Source organism: the organism of the source record quoted next, unplaced genomic scaffold (genome assembly GCF_019419815.1).
Source record: "Pyrus x bretschneideri cultivar Hongxiangsu unplaced genomic scaffold, Pyrus_bretschneideri_v1 Contig9, whole genome shotgun sequence".
Lineage (NCBI taxonomy): Eukaryota > Viridiplantae > Streptophyta > Magnoliopsida > Rosales > Rosaceae > Pyrus > Pyrus x bretschneideri.
In genome coordinates this window covers 7495721-7509636 of record NW_025999831.1, presented here as the reverse complement: position 1 = coordinate 7509636, position 13916 = coordinate 7495721, and the positions used below count along the sequence as shown (strand labels likewise).

At 36.4% G+C, this 13916-nt stretch overlaps 1 protein-coding gene across 13 annotated transcripts; it reads right to left on the bottom strand.

The window, feature by feature from the left end:
* Window positions 1–6690: 6690 nt before the first annotated feature.
* On the bottom strand, window positions 6691–11224 carry LOC125473502. 13 transcript variants are annotated; one of them, XR_007255373.1, is made up of 6 exons: window positions 10725–11224; window positions 10264–10347; window positions 9845–10165; window positions 8216–8281; window positions 6998–7179; window positions 6691–6890 (listed from the first exon to the last, which is right to left on the bottom strand). XR_007255373.1 is itself a non-coding variant. In XM_048576385.1 (6 exons), the coding sequence occupies exons 1-5, from the start codon at window positions 10731–10733 to the stop codon at window positions 7045–7047; spliced, it is 363 nt and encodes a 120-aa protein (XP_048432342.1). In that variant the 5' UTR covers window positions 10734–11218; the 3' UTR covers window positions 6691–6890; window positions 6998–7044. The 13 variants fall into 13 exon arrangements, 2 of the variants coding, with proteins under 2 accessions (XP_048432342.1, XP_048432344.1); XR_007255372.1 differs by lacking the exon at window positions 8216–8281 and having other exon boundaries at window positions 9845–9900; window positions 9973–10165; window positions 10725–11213; XR_007255377.1 differs by having other exon boundaries at window positions 9845–9900; window positions 10725–11209.
* Between the last annotated feature and the right edge of the window lie 2692 nt (window positions 11225–13916).

The window sequence follows — 13916 nt, the reverse complement described above, 5'->3', positions numbered from 1 at the left end:
TAGTTTAATAACTTATTTTATAAAATAATAAAATAATAATTTAATTTGAACAAATGTAACATTCAACATCGCCCAGGGGAGTGATCCTTAAATGTATATTCTCATCCCTACCTAGCACGAGGCCTTTTGGGAGCTCACTGGCTTCGGGTTCCATGGGAACTCCGAAGTTAAGCGAGTAGCGCGTGAGAGCATTCCCAGGATGGTTGACCCACTAGGAAGTTGCTCGTGAGTTCCCAAAAACAAAAACCGTGAGGGAATGGTAAGCCCAAAGCGGACAATATTGTGCTACGGTGGTGGAGCGGGCCCGGGAAGTGATCCGCCCCGGGCGGGGATGTGACAACAAAACTTTAAAAGATGTCAAAGTGCCACATAAGCTGTCAAAATTTAAATTTTATATTCAAAATTTGACATCTCCTTTGGAGATTGTCTAACGAATCATTTAAGGAAAGGGATCCCAATTTATTTTTTAAATGGAAATTAGTTGTCGGACTCATATCATGCCAAACCTCAATGATCTATAAATTGAGACTTACAAAATAGACGGTTTGGATAGTTGAAGTTCGATGTGGAGTGGCCCCACAATTAATCCCCAATTTTAAAAAATAAAAAAAATAGGAATCCCTTTACATACATGGCATGTATACTCTAATTATGGGTGGGTTCAGTTTCATTCGGTTCAGTTTGGTTTGGTTTTTTTCGTTTTTTTTTTGTTCGGTTTCGGTTATTTTTTATTTTATAAAACTTGATCTTTTTTTAATATGGAATGTAGAAAAGAGGCTTGCATTGATATACTAGTAATAAGAAAATGGGGAAAGTCGGAAGGTAGTTGTACATATACAAGATCATATAAACCAATTATATTCTATCAACAACCTCAATTGCAAAGAAAAATGATCATCGTATCCATTGCAAAAGCAAACAAATGGAAAAGCTCTTCCAAGTTCCAAAGCCTTCCAAAACTTTCTTCTATAACCAATGGAATATCCTCTCTAATTGAACCAAGTATGCTTCTTAAAAATGCCCTAGGCTTAGTTTCAAACTTGGCAATAAAGTTTCACAAAAGAAACATCATGGGCATACATTCATAAAGTGTAAAGGGATTTGGTTAGGTTTGGTTCGGTTTCCAAACCTCCAAAACCAAAACTGAACCAATAAAGTTCAGTTGGTTTCAATTTTTCCTTTTTCGATTCTGTTTTTTTTTTTGTTTTCGGTTTTTCAGTTTTGAATCGATGTTCGGTCCCGTTTTTTCGATTTTCAGTTTTTTTAACCCATCCCTAACTCTCAAAGGAGCAATCCCATTAAATTTGCTCTAATTAATTACTGAAATCTATCACCAAAAGATGTAAAAAAAATGTATATATAGGTCTAAGCCACTAGGGATAGCCTAGTGGTGAGGGTGTGGGTAAAAGGTGTTGACAATATCCCAAAGGTTGTTAGAGTTGTTACCAAAATTAGTTAGTTAAATAGCTTAAGCTGCAAGTTAGTCATGATAGCTATATAAAATGTATTCTCATAATTGTAAAAATTAATTCAGTATCAATGTAATCAATTACTTTCTCTCCCTCTCTCTCTCTCTTATTCTCTTTCTGCATTTCTGTGCTTCTCTGCACTACTGTTAATATGGTATCAGAGCCGTGGATTGATCTTTGGTGATCCTCTTCCGCTATGGGTGAATGAGTTTTCGTACAAGCTTGGATGTTCGAGTGCGTTTTCTGATGATCGGGTAGGATTCGTCCAGATTGCACTTGAGGACCAGCAAAGCCATGATCTTCATCTTTCTTCTCTGATTTTTTTGTCGGCAAGATCTAATCGCAGAGTCTATGGGCTAATGATCGATTTAGGGATTTAGAGATTTAGGGATTTGAAGATTGAGATCGTAGAGAGTTGAAGAAAGCAAGAGTAAAAATTGTGTTATGGGTTTCAAGATTCAAGTTCTCAGGTTTTGTCTTAGATTACTAGTTTTCTTTCCAGCATATTAACTGTTTGTGATAATGTCTCAGTGAGAATTTTCTTGGGAATTTTGGAAGTGTCAAGGCCGATAGCCGTATACTTCAGATTTGTTAAGACTTCAAGGCCGAATGCCATATTTGAGAATCTTTAAGGCCAATTGCAATTTCGCAGTTGCTATGAAATTGTTGATTGTATTTCCCTAAGGCCGATTGCCGGGATTTTTTGTTGTCTAAAAGATTGTCAGTTAATTGGGTTTTCTGTGATATTGTATCTTATGCTCCTTCGGGGTTTTGTTGTACTGTTGCTGCTGCTAAGCTTGTTACAGAGGCGGCCATGCAGATGGTGACAAACCTAGAGGCCGAGCATTGAGAATGTTGGTAGTGTTGTTTCTCGCTCTAGTTTGGTGGTTTAGGTGGGGCTGCGGCTGAGTCTGCGCCGGAGGATATCGAGTCTGTGCTCCCCAGACCGTCACGTTCTGCTCCTTCATCACCTGTTGCTGCCTCAAAAAAAAAAGGAGTGGAAAACATGAACGTGAGGTGTTCGTGTGAACACGAAAGTTCCTTGAAACAAGAAACAAGAATAACGTGTACAAAATAATATTTTGTGTTTAATGATTTTGGGGTTACGATCTCTCTCAAATTTGGTCCTCTGATTCTATCTTCGTAGGGTGTAGGTTTGTGGATGAGTTATTGATCCAAAGGGCCGTCAGGGCTTGATCTAAGGATGAACAGTTGATGAACGGATGAACACTTTCTTCAAGGGCCGTCGGGGCTTGATCTTGAATAATGGTTGTGTGGATTTCTTCAAGGGCTTTTGGGCTTGATCTTGAAGGTTGATGGATGAGCGGATCTTCAAGGGCTTTTGGGCTTAATCTTGAAGAACGATTGGATGTGTGGATTTGTTGAGGTTGTTGATCCAAAGGGCCGTTGGGGCTTGAGCTTAGGATGAATGGATGATGAATGATGAACACTTTCTTCAAAGGCCGTTGGGGCTTGATCTTGAATAATGGTTGTGTGGATTTCTTCAAGGGCTTTTGGGCTTGATCTTGAAGGTTGATGGATGAGTGGATCTTCAAGGGCTTTTGGGCTTAATCTTGAAGAATGGTTGTGTGGATTTCTTCAAGGGCTTTTGGGCTTGATCTTGAAGGTTGATGGATGAGCGGATCTTCAAGGGCTTTTGGGCTTAATCTTGAAGAACGATTAGATGTGTGGATTTGTTGAGGTTGTTGATCCAAAGGGCCGTTGGGGCTTGAGCTTAGGATGAACGGATGATGAATGATGAACGCTTTCTTCAAGGGCTGTTAGGGCTTGATCTTGAATAATGGTTGTGTGGATTTCTTCAAGGGCTTTTGGGCTTGATCTTGAAGGTTGATGGATGAGCGGATCTTCAAGGGCTTTTGGGCTTAATCTTGAAGAATGGTTGTGTGGATTTCTTCAAGGGCTTTTGGGCTTGATCTTGAAGGTTGATGGATGGGCGGATCTTCAAGGGCTTTTGGGCTTAATCTTGAAGAACCATTGGATGTGTGGATTTGTTGAGGTTGTTGATCCAAAGGGCCGTTGGGGCTTGAGCTTAGGATGAACGGATGATGAATGATGAACGCTTTCTTCAAGGGCCGTTGGGGCTTGATCTTGAATAATGGTTTAACGAAGAACGAAGAGAGCTTTCTTGATCCTTCGGAATTCTTGGGAATTTGGATGGTTGGAAGCTTTGGAGTTTCAAAGCTTCAAGGATTTGGGGAATTCCTCTTCTAATTTTGGAGTAGAGAAATGTATTTGTGAATTCCTTGATGCTTGATACCTTGATGGAGAAGCCTATTTATAGGCTTTGAGAATGAATCACCACCACAAAAATATTTTTTTTCCTTTCCAAGCACCATTGCCTAATTTTCCCACTTAATGCAATATTGAAATTGAAGTGGTGTAACTTATGGCCTAATTTCCCACTTAATACCATTTTAAACTTGAAGTGGTGTAACTTATGGCCTAATTTCCCACTTAACACCATTTTCAACTTGAAATGTGTATGCTTTGTCATTGCCCAAATGAGAAAAACTTGCTTTGATCCGTAATGGATTGAAGTGTGCTTGCCTTGTCATTGCCCAACATGAGAAGAAAAACTTGTTTTGATCCTCAATGGATTGAAATGTACTTGCCTTGTCATTGCCCAAAATGAGAAGAAAAACTTGTTTAATCCTTCAAGGGTATTTCTTCCTATTTTGTTGAGTCACACGCCATGTGTACAATTTGTACAACACGTGGCGTATGCCATGTATGCCTTGACACGTCAAAACTTTAATGCATTGGTGAACATTTGTTTTACTGAAATTTCGATGTCTACAGTTCGATAAAAGGCCCCAGAGATATTTGGATGCATGTTCGAGATTTTTATGGCTCGCAAGTGCTTCTTATAGAATTTGTGCCCACAAGGAGTAGTACTTGGTTCAAAGCAAATCTCCAAGCAGATAGCGCAAGAAAGTTCTTCCCTGAGAAAATTTGCTTCTTCGATGGCGTTTCTTGTATGCCAGTTTGTTCGAAAAAGGCCGATTGCAAGAGTAATGCATTTTGTTTCCTCCATAAGGCCCATAGCCGAAGTGAAAAGTTCTATCTTAGATATTGTGTCTTACTCCTTAAAGGCCGATAGCCGGAGTAACGTTCTTGAAAAGTTTTGTGTGTTGTTATTGTGTGCAACTCCATTAAGGTCAATTGCCAGAGTGCAGTTCTTGTTCCCTTTCTTCATTGAAGGCCGATTGCCGAAGAAGGTTGTGTTTCTTGATTTCTGTGATTGTATGAAGTTGATTGCTGGATGGTCTGCTTCAATCTCAAACTGGGCAATCCCAGTTGAGATTGAGGGGGGATGTTGACAATATCCAAAAGGTTGTTAGAGTTGTTACCAAAATTAGTTAGTTAAATAGCTTAGGCTGCAAGTCAGTCATGATGGCTATATAAACTGTATTCTCATAGTTGTAAAAATTAATTCAGTATTAATGTAATCAATTACTTTCTCTCCCTCTCTCTCTCTCTCTTATTCTCTTTCTGCATTTCTGTGCTTCTCTGCACTACTGTTAATATCTTATTTTCTTTCTGCATTTATGTGCTTCTCTACACTACTGTTAATAAAAGGTCGGGTAGAAAGAAAAAAAAGTATATAAAGGTTTTAATTTACATTTGGTTAAAGATGAATAATTTACATTTTGTTACTGGAGAGTTTTATTTCAAAAATTGTAAAATGTCCATTTTAAGGCATTTTATATCTTTTCATTGTAAGGATAAGCTCATTCCCTCCCTTAGTGTAGATAATATCAATTGTTTAAAAAAAGACATTTTATATCTTCCATCGGAGATGCTCTGAAAAACAACCATGCAAATGAGCTTGACTATAATGACAAAAAACAATCATGACTATGCATCATTTCTCAACAGTTTAATTAACATTTTGGCACTCATTTAAATTTCCAATCAAATATTTGGTGGAATCAATTTGACTATGTGGTTCATGTGCCATTTTTTTGTTTGCTGTTATGAAACTTTTTATAACATTGAACAAAATATAATAATAAAATTTAATAGTGATACTTTAGAAAGGGAAACAATGAAACTGCAACAACAACATTGGTTTTGCTGCATTTTTGTTTGGGCATAATCTGATAATTCACATGGATTCTATAAAGCGACATTACTTTGACATGTTATCGGACAGCCTACTATTGGTTTGTAGACTTAAAGCTTTGAGAATAATTATTGTATGGTGAAAAATCTAGTAAATGTGAGAGCTTGTAATTGTAGCCACAAACAGAAGATATTTTGACGAGAATGGCTGAAGACCTAGGGCATCATGGAACACTATACAAGGAAGCGTATGGGTAAAGGAGAAAGCCTCCAAACAAGATCTTCGAGAATGATATTAGACCATCTTCAAAAAAGATGTCAAATGATGTTAAATACGTTAATTATGATTAAAAGACATCAAGGTTGTCGCCAAGGGAGATGTCATAATTGACGTGGTTGCCAAGTCATTTGACTCTTTGCTTTCTAACTATCTTTTTTTTACAGCAAACAAAGATGAAGTCAAACGACTTTAGTTTTATTTTTTAATACCCATTGATAATCAATTGAATAAAAACTAAAATCAATTTTAATTATTTTTTAATAGTTACTGTAACTATGGGGCCCAATATATTACTAAAATAGATATTTGACACATCTATTGAAAATGAAGAAGATTTAGCATCTATATTTCAATTGGCCACAGCAGCCCTTAAATAAAAATTTGATATATTATATATGAGGCTATCATCAAAAGATCTCCAAATTTGAGCAAAGCCATGCAATGAACTATTCATAATAATTAGATATCGAACCTGTCATCCATAAAAGTCTAACATAAAACCTTTCACATATAAATAAAGTAATATATCATTAAATTGTAATGGTATTTATCAACAAGTCGATCGGACAAGCTCTACATGGAACTGTACTTGTCATGCGTGTCACATTGATATTCCTGTCGTACATAAGACAATAGCTTTTCAGTCTTTTAATTCCTATCCCAAGACTCCCAATTACAGCAAGTCGGAATAATATTTTATGTCAGCAAGGGATCATTACCAGGGGTAGTAGTTTTCTTACTTTAATTATAATGTGTTTGATCCAAACAAAAATGCTATAGGCACGACCTTCTACCACATAAAGTTAGTTATAAAACTTGAAAATAGTACCCAACGTGTTGTTGCGGGATTACAAATTGTATGAAAGATTATGTTTGAATTGTATAAAAAATTGTCATGGAAGATTAATATCATTTAGAACAAATTTGGACTATATACATAAAAAAAAAATATTAGGAAGCAATCGTACGCAATGTTGTGAGAATAAGGTCTTTTGGTAGAATAGCACTGGTTTCATGTTTGTTCCTCTTCACCATTGCAGTTTCTTCTACAATAACTACAAATTTACAAGAGACAAAAAATCATTATTATTTTGATACATATGCAAGAGCATGCAACATTTGAAAACACAATCGCCTAAATTTAAACTGAGCTTTCCCTCACCAAACCAGGGAGCTGAAACATTTGACTTCTCTAATAGACAATGGTTGTCATATGCCTTGATCATTGAATGAAAACCAAGAGCCTTTTGTAAAGTACTTGCCACCGCCTCTTTGATCAACTCTTCTTGATTTTGAACTTTTGAGTTGTGGTAGATTAGTGACACGTGGATTCTCGTTTGCAGACTACATTTTAGAACCAAGAACAAAACACATTCATAAAAAAGAAAGAAGTGTAGTGTTGTAAAGATCCAAAACATGAGAACAATAGTTTAAACAATTTAGAAACAAATTTGAGCGGTTAAATTGAGTTGCAGGTTCTAGTATAATGAATTCTTATTAACAATTTAGCGTGAAATATGAACAACGATCGTGACATTACTCACAGAAAGTGAATTGAAATGTGTATCACTTATGGCAACAACAAAAGCCAGGGTCATGAGATAATGAACAACCTTTCCACATTGCAAGCGAAAAGAAAGATTATGAAACGTTGGGCTATTTTTATGAAAAAATATTAACTAAAATGATTTGTTTATTTTGGTAAGGGATTAACAAATTAGGCATAAGTTAGTAGACTAATTGTTAGGATGGATAAAACACTTTCAACAGCTAAAAGTTTTATACAACAGTTTTGCAACAGCTTAGTTGAAGAGCACAGTATCTAAAACACATCACTTTAAAAAAAAGTATGATTGAATTTTACAATCTGAAAACAATCTGAAAAACTTGACCACATTGTTTAACAATTCCTTTTACCAAGCAATGTAAAATCATTTGGAACACAAAAGAGAGCATTAATTCATACCACATGATACAAAATCGTAAAAAAGCAGGAAAGGTCATTCTTAAAATACCTAAAACTTGAAGCTGCAATGAGCAAAACTTGAAAAGTAAATAAAAATTTGTGGTTGTTACCCAAACTCGAGTCTACCCACAACAAATTTAGTTTGCATAGCCTTAAAACACCATCACCAACTTTATCAATTAATTAATTAATTAATTATTAATATTATGTACAATACTTTATTTCCAAGGTATCTTTTACCTATGTATCTACTATATACTTTGATCGTGTGGGAGTAGTTTTATGCCACAAAAACAATATGGCTAGGAAGGAATAGTTTTATTTGATCGAAACAATATATAGCTTCTTCCCAATTTACAAAAGCTTCATTTTAATCATTGGAGTGGAAAATTTAGATACGCAACAGTCAAATACCTGCAATTCAAGGAAATGAAGCGTTGCAAACTGGAATTTGTTCACTAAAAATGAAAATAAACTCCGCTGCAAAGTAACAAAACTAATGTCAACAATCTTATTTAAACCTCAATAGAAAACTTAGACTAAGTGTGACATCCCACATCGACCAACGGAGAGGGGAAATGATCCTTTATGCCTTATATGTACCTACTCACCTCCATATAGCACGAGGCCTTTTGGGAACTCATTAGCTTTGGGTTCCATTAGAACTCCAAAGTTAAGCGAGTTCGGACGAGAACATTCCCAGAATGGGTGACTCACTGGGAAGGTTTCCAAAAACAAAACCGTGAGGGCGTGGTCAGAGCCCAAAGTGGACAATATCATGATACGGTGGAGTCGAACTCAGAATGTGATGAGGGCCCGGGCGGGGATGTGACAATTTGGTATCAGAGCCAATCCTTGACCGGAAGTGTGCCAACGAGAACATCGGGCCCCTAAAGGGAGTGGATTATGACATTCCACATCACCCAGGAGAGTGGATCATGTAAGCTTTATATGTATATTTCCATCTCTACCTAGCACGAGACCTTTTGAGAGTTCACTGGCTTCGGGTTCCATCAAAACTCCGAAGTTAAGCGAGTTCACGCGAGAGCAATCCCAGGATGGGTGACCCACTAGGAAGTTCTCATGTGAGTTCCCAAAAACAAAACCGTGATGGTGTGGTAGGGACTCAAAGCGGATAATATCGTGCTACGGTGGTGAGAACCCAGGACGTGGTGGGAACCCAGGTCGGGATGTGACACTAAGCAAATAAATAAAGGTCTAATTTTTCAACTAAATAAAACAAATTGATAAAAACGAAGCTAAATAAAAAAAATAAAATAATAAACTGAAAAATTTCAACCGGGTTTTGTCAAAAATGTTAGTATATAATCACAGGTTAAGCTGATCCTGTAAAATAACTGAGTTCCCTCGTTTCAAGATTTCTTAACTGTGCTTCAACCTAAATGCATGTGCGTGTAGATGTTTGTTAATATATGTGTAAGGAGATGGTTAATTAATTTGAAAAGACCATTTTGTAAATTTGCTACTAAATAAAATCTTTAGCAAAGCTGTAGTAGGATCAAAATGTTTAGCAACCAATTTTGTCAATTTTGACCTCTAATTGTGTCCAATCATTATACTTCAGATAAATCAGCATCAAGGGTAATACTGGGAAGTAGTTGGTTGAATAATCACCTAGAACGTCTAAATTTTTTTTACCGAGAAGAGAACCAAATAAAAAGTAGTCAATTCCCAATTGGAGAAACACTCCAAAAATCAAAAGTAACAATGACTTCGAACTTAAATCTCAAGGAAACCACTATTCATTAAAACTTCTAATAAATTTAATACGTAAGCATACAGATTTTTCCAAGACCTTAAAATGTATAAGCAAAACCGTAAACACTCATCACTATTTACAACACACATAATTCTTAAAAAAACATATATCATCGGTAAGTAATGACAAATTATATGAACGTAAATATGTATTTTGTAAACATATCTTCTAAATATAGGTTAATTTTTTTATAATTACTTTCAGTGTTGTCAGGATATATCCAAGAATATTGAAGAAGTGTTTACAACCAACTATACCCTTACCTGTCGGCATTGATTAGTCGGCCGTATAGAAAATTTCCAGGTTAGAGCGAAGGTTTCTGCATAAAATGAAAGCCTGTGTCATTTCACTAAATAATACAAATTGCAAGGATGAAGGTAAAATTAAATACCCAATGAAATGAAGTAATCTGTAAGTTTCTCTTGCGGACAACAATCCACGAAGTGAATATATATGCTAGTTGGGTCCAATGTTATAAGAAAATAAGCCTATATAAAAAAACACATAAAATTAGTAAATTGTTGAATAAATTTGGAATCTTAGCTGTTTTGTTGAGGAAAAAAGTGAGAACTTTATCTGAAAAACTGGAAGCCAAGTTGTGATCAGAGCAAGGCAGATGGTAAATTATACAAAAAAACCAAAACCAATTGCAAATTATACAAAGAATTCTACAAAATTTTACATGCAATGAATCCCTCCACTTCCTCTTCTGGGGAGGCTTTGGAATGAGTTCCTAAGGGTTGTTCCTTCTGTATACATTGAAATTCTGAAATATACAAAAACTAACGTCCATTAAGAGAACAACATATAGAAGAAGCCATATACATTTATTATCAAGAACTATATTCATCACCACTTTTCTTTTCCTTATTTTTCCTTTCACTTTCGGCTACTTTCTCTCCTTAAATTGTGGAGTGATTGAAGGCAAAACTGATTGCTTGTTGCGTTTTTACCTCCTTGTCGACTTCACTATAAGAGAGGCTTTATCTTGTATTCTTAGCAACACATCAATATATCATTCCAATTCAATACAAACCAATCTTTCAACCAAATATACTTTCAAATTTAACATTTATATTTCCACACGGACATACATCCAGATCATCCAAGAAATATTTAGGATTTCCTGAAGAAACCACTCACCAGATCCATAAAGAAAAATTCCAAGCAGGCTGTATAGGCACCAGCTCATTCGGTCAATGAAGCTGCAGTTGGTTCTGTGGATTCGGTAGATGAGTTGATGAGAAACCGTTTGGGACCAACCTCAAGGCAACTGTCGTCGGAACTGATGGAAACACAAAAATTCGCAGCAGTTTTAAGGATAAAATCACAATCTCCCAGGAGATTTAGGGATAAATACTGCCAAAATTTGAGTTGACGTGGTAATTACACGAAGAAATAGAAGAGGGGAAGACGAAACATTAGGGCTTTTTCAGTAGAGAAGGAGAGTCAGAGGAAGAGTGAGAGATGATAGGAGAGGAGAGAAGACCGCAAAGTGGAAGAGAGTCACAGGAAAAGCCGAGAAGAAGTCAAAGCAGAGCCCTTCGATGACGATCGATGCGTTGACAGGCTGGACGTCATTCCACTGTGCGAAGGAGGAAAAAAGGAACTCAGATCCTCTTCGAATCCCCAAAATTTGAGTCTAAAGATCAAATGATCTAAATCGTTGAAATTTGATCAAACGGCTATAATTATTATAACTTTAGAGGGACCCCTGTTTATAGTGATTGGATCAAATTTTAATGGCCCAATCATTTAATTCTTAGGTTCAGTTTTTAGGGATCCGAGTTCCGAAAAAAAGGGGAACAACGCCGAAGCAAAAGGAAAACGGATGATAGACGCGTGGAATGAAAGGGTAAAATGGTAAAAAAATCGAAGGGCATTTATGCCGCTACACTATTAGCGAAAGGGTAAAATGAAAAATAAAAATAAAAAAATCTGAACATAAAGGAACTGGAGGGTAGTTCCGCTAATGCACTGTTAATGAACAGTGTTTTTTTGCTTGGGTTTTAGTATAGGTATAATTTCCCTAGCAGTTCCATCAGTTGAATTGTTACACTATGAGTAAGAAGAAGAGGATTTGAGCGAAGCCTTGCAATAAATTACTTATAATAATTTAATATCAAACACGTCATCCACAAAAATCAAATTTAAAACCTCTTATGTACAAACTAAGATAAAATATCACTAAATTGTAATACTTTGTATCAACAAGTCAATCGGACAAGCTCTTCATGGAACTATATATGTCATGTATATCACATTGATATTCCTGTCGTACATTGGATAATAGCTTTTCATTCTTTTCATTCCTATCCCAAGACTCCTAACTAAGTATCAACAAGTGGGAATAATAATTTATGTGAGTAAGAGAAAATTTTATAGAAGGGTAATAAGGCCAGTCATGTTGTATAGCACATAATGTTGGGTGGTCAACAAGTAACACGCAAAAAATAAGTGTTGCAGAGATGAGAATGTTTAATTGAATGTGTGGGCAAATGAGAAACGATATGATTAAGAACGAGGATATCTAAGTAAGAATAGCCGCAATTAAAGACAAGATAGAGAAAATAGGTTATATGGTTTGGTCACATGAACCGAAGCCCTATAGGTGCTCCGATTAGAAGAACGACTATGAGAAGAAGGCTCAAGACAAAAGAAGTAGAGAAAGACCTATGAAGAATCTGAAAGAGACTATAAGAAAAGATGTGGAGTGCGTGGACCTAACAGAAGACTTAGCGCAAAACCAAGCGTAATGATTTTTGATTAGTCATGACATTATTTATAATAGTTTTGTTTGGTAAGATAACCAAAAACTCTAGTTATAAAATTTCCCTAGTGGCTCCATTAGTTGATGTGCTATAATTGAGTAAGAGGAAGAAGATTTGAGCTAAACCACATAATGAGATACAAATAATAATTTGATATCAAACTCGTCATTTACATGAGTCATTAAAATAAAATACGACTAAACTGTAAAGCTATTTATCAACAAGTCGATCGGACAAGCTTTTCATGGAACTATACTTGTCATGTGTATCACATTGATATTCATGTCGTACATAGGACTATAGCTTTTCATTCTTTTAATTCCTATCCCAAGAGTCCCAACTAAGTATCAGAAAGTCGGAATAGGAAAATGATCGTCGCCGGATCCTTTTTTTGGGGATCCTAAGGATTATGTGATCGTGACCGTTCATCGTATATCGTGCGGCTAGTTTTCATTAGGTACTATTTATATTTAATTTTGAATTTTGGAATGATTTATGACCGCACGATGTACAATGAATGGTCACGATCACAGGATCCCTAAGAAAAGGATCCAACGAGGATCCTTTTCCATCGGAATAATATTTTATGTCAGTAAAGGCAATCATGATGACACACCCCGACCCGGAATGTCCACTAGGATTCCGAATCGAGTTGTGCTAGCTGACACTTGGAAGGTGGAGAAGCCATAAAGTACGGTGATATGGAAAATGTGAATAAATTTAAACATAAAAGTGCCTAAAGACAAGAGTGCGCTGTGAGCCGGAACGAGCCCATTTCACACGCAACATCAGAGCATAAGTAAAGTACAATAGTGCGGGTAAGGAACATCCCTTTAGAGGTAGCCACCTATACTGAGATTTGCCACAAATCATCGTCGATACGAACTTTCAGCACCTAAAACCTAGAGGGGCGCAAAACAAGGGTGAGTGGGCCTAAACATAAACCTTTTAAAAACGTTATAACCCCTCGCCGTAAAACCTGTATAATTTCCTAGAAAATAATAATACATATGTATATAGAAATCATGTTCGAGAGTAGTGAAAACCAAGTATATGCCATGTCAAGTATCTCAGCAATGAAATAAGTAAACCACGTGAAATAAATCAATGAAAAAACGATATGCCAGCCTGAGTCACCTAACGTGACCTGTACGGTTGAACCTATAGCTCATCAACCAATTCCTGCACACGAGTCGGAACCACCTAATGTGATTTGTACGACATGCTGGGTGTAAATAGATACGCTCAAGTGCTATGATCACGTGAAGGTTGTGCTAAGTATCGCAAGTCACCTAGGCACGACAGGCTGGTACTTGCCTTGGATCCAAGGTGAGCGTACAGTGCGGGAAGTGAACGATCACGTGAAATGTAAATCAATTATGACATGGCAACTTATAACCAACTTATAACCATCGGGGTGCAGGATCATGAGCTCTACGTGCATCAACTTATAACCAACTACCATGCAACCATACCATCAATATGTACTTACCTGAACTTACCTAGGCCTCCACAGTATCATGCAACATTATGAACAACTATACTAATGCATATGCTAAAATGT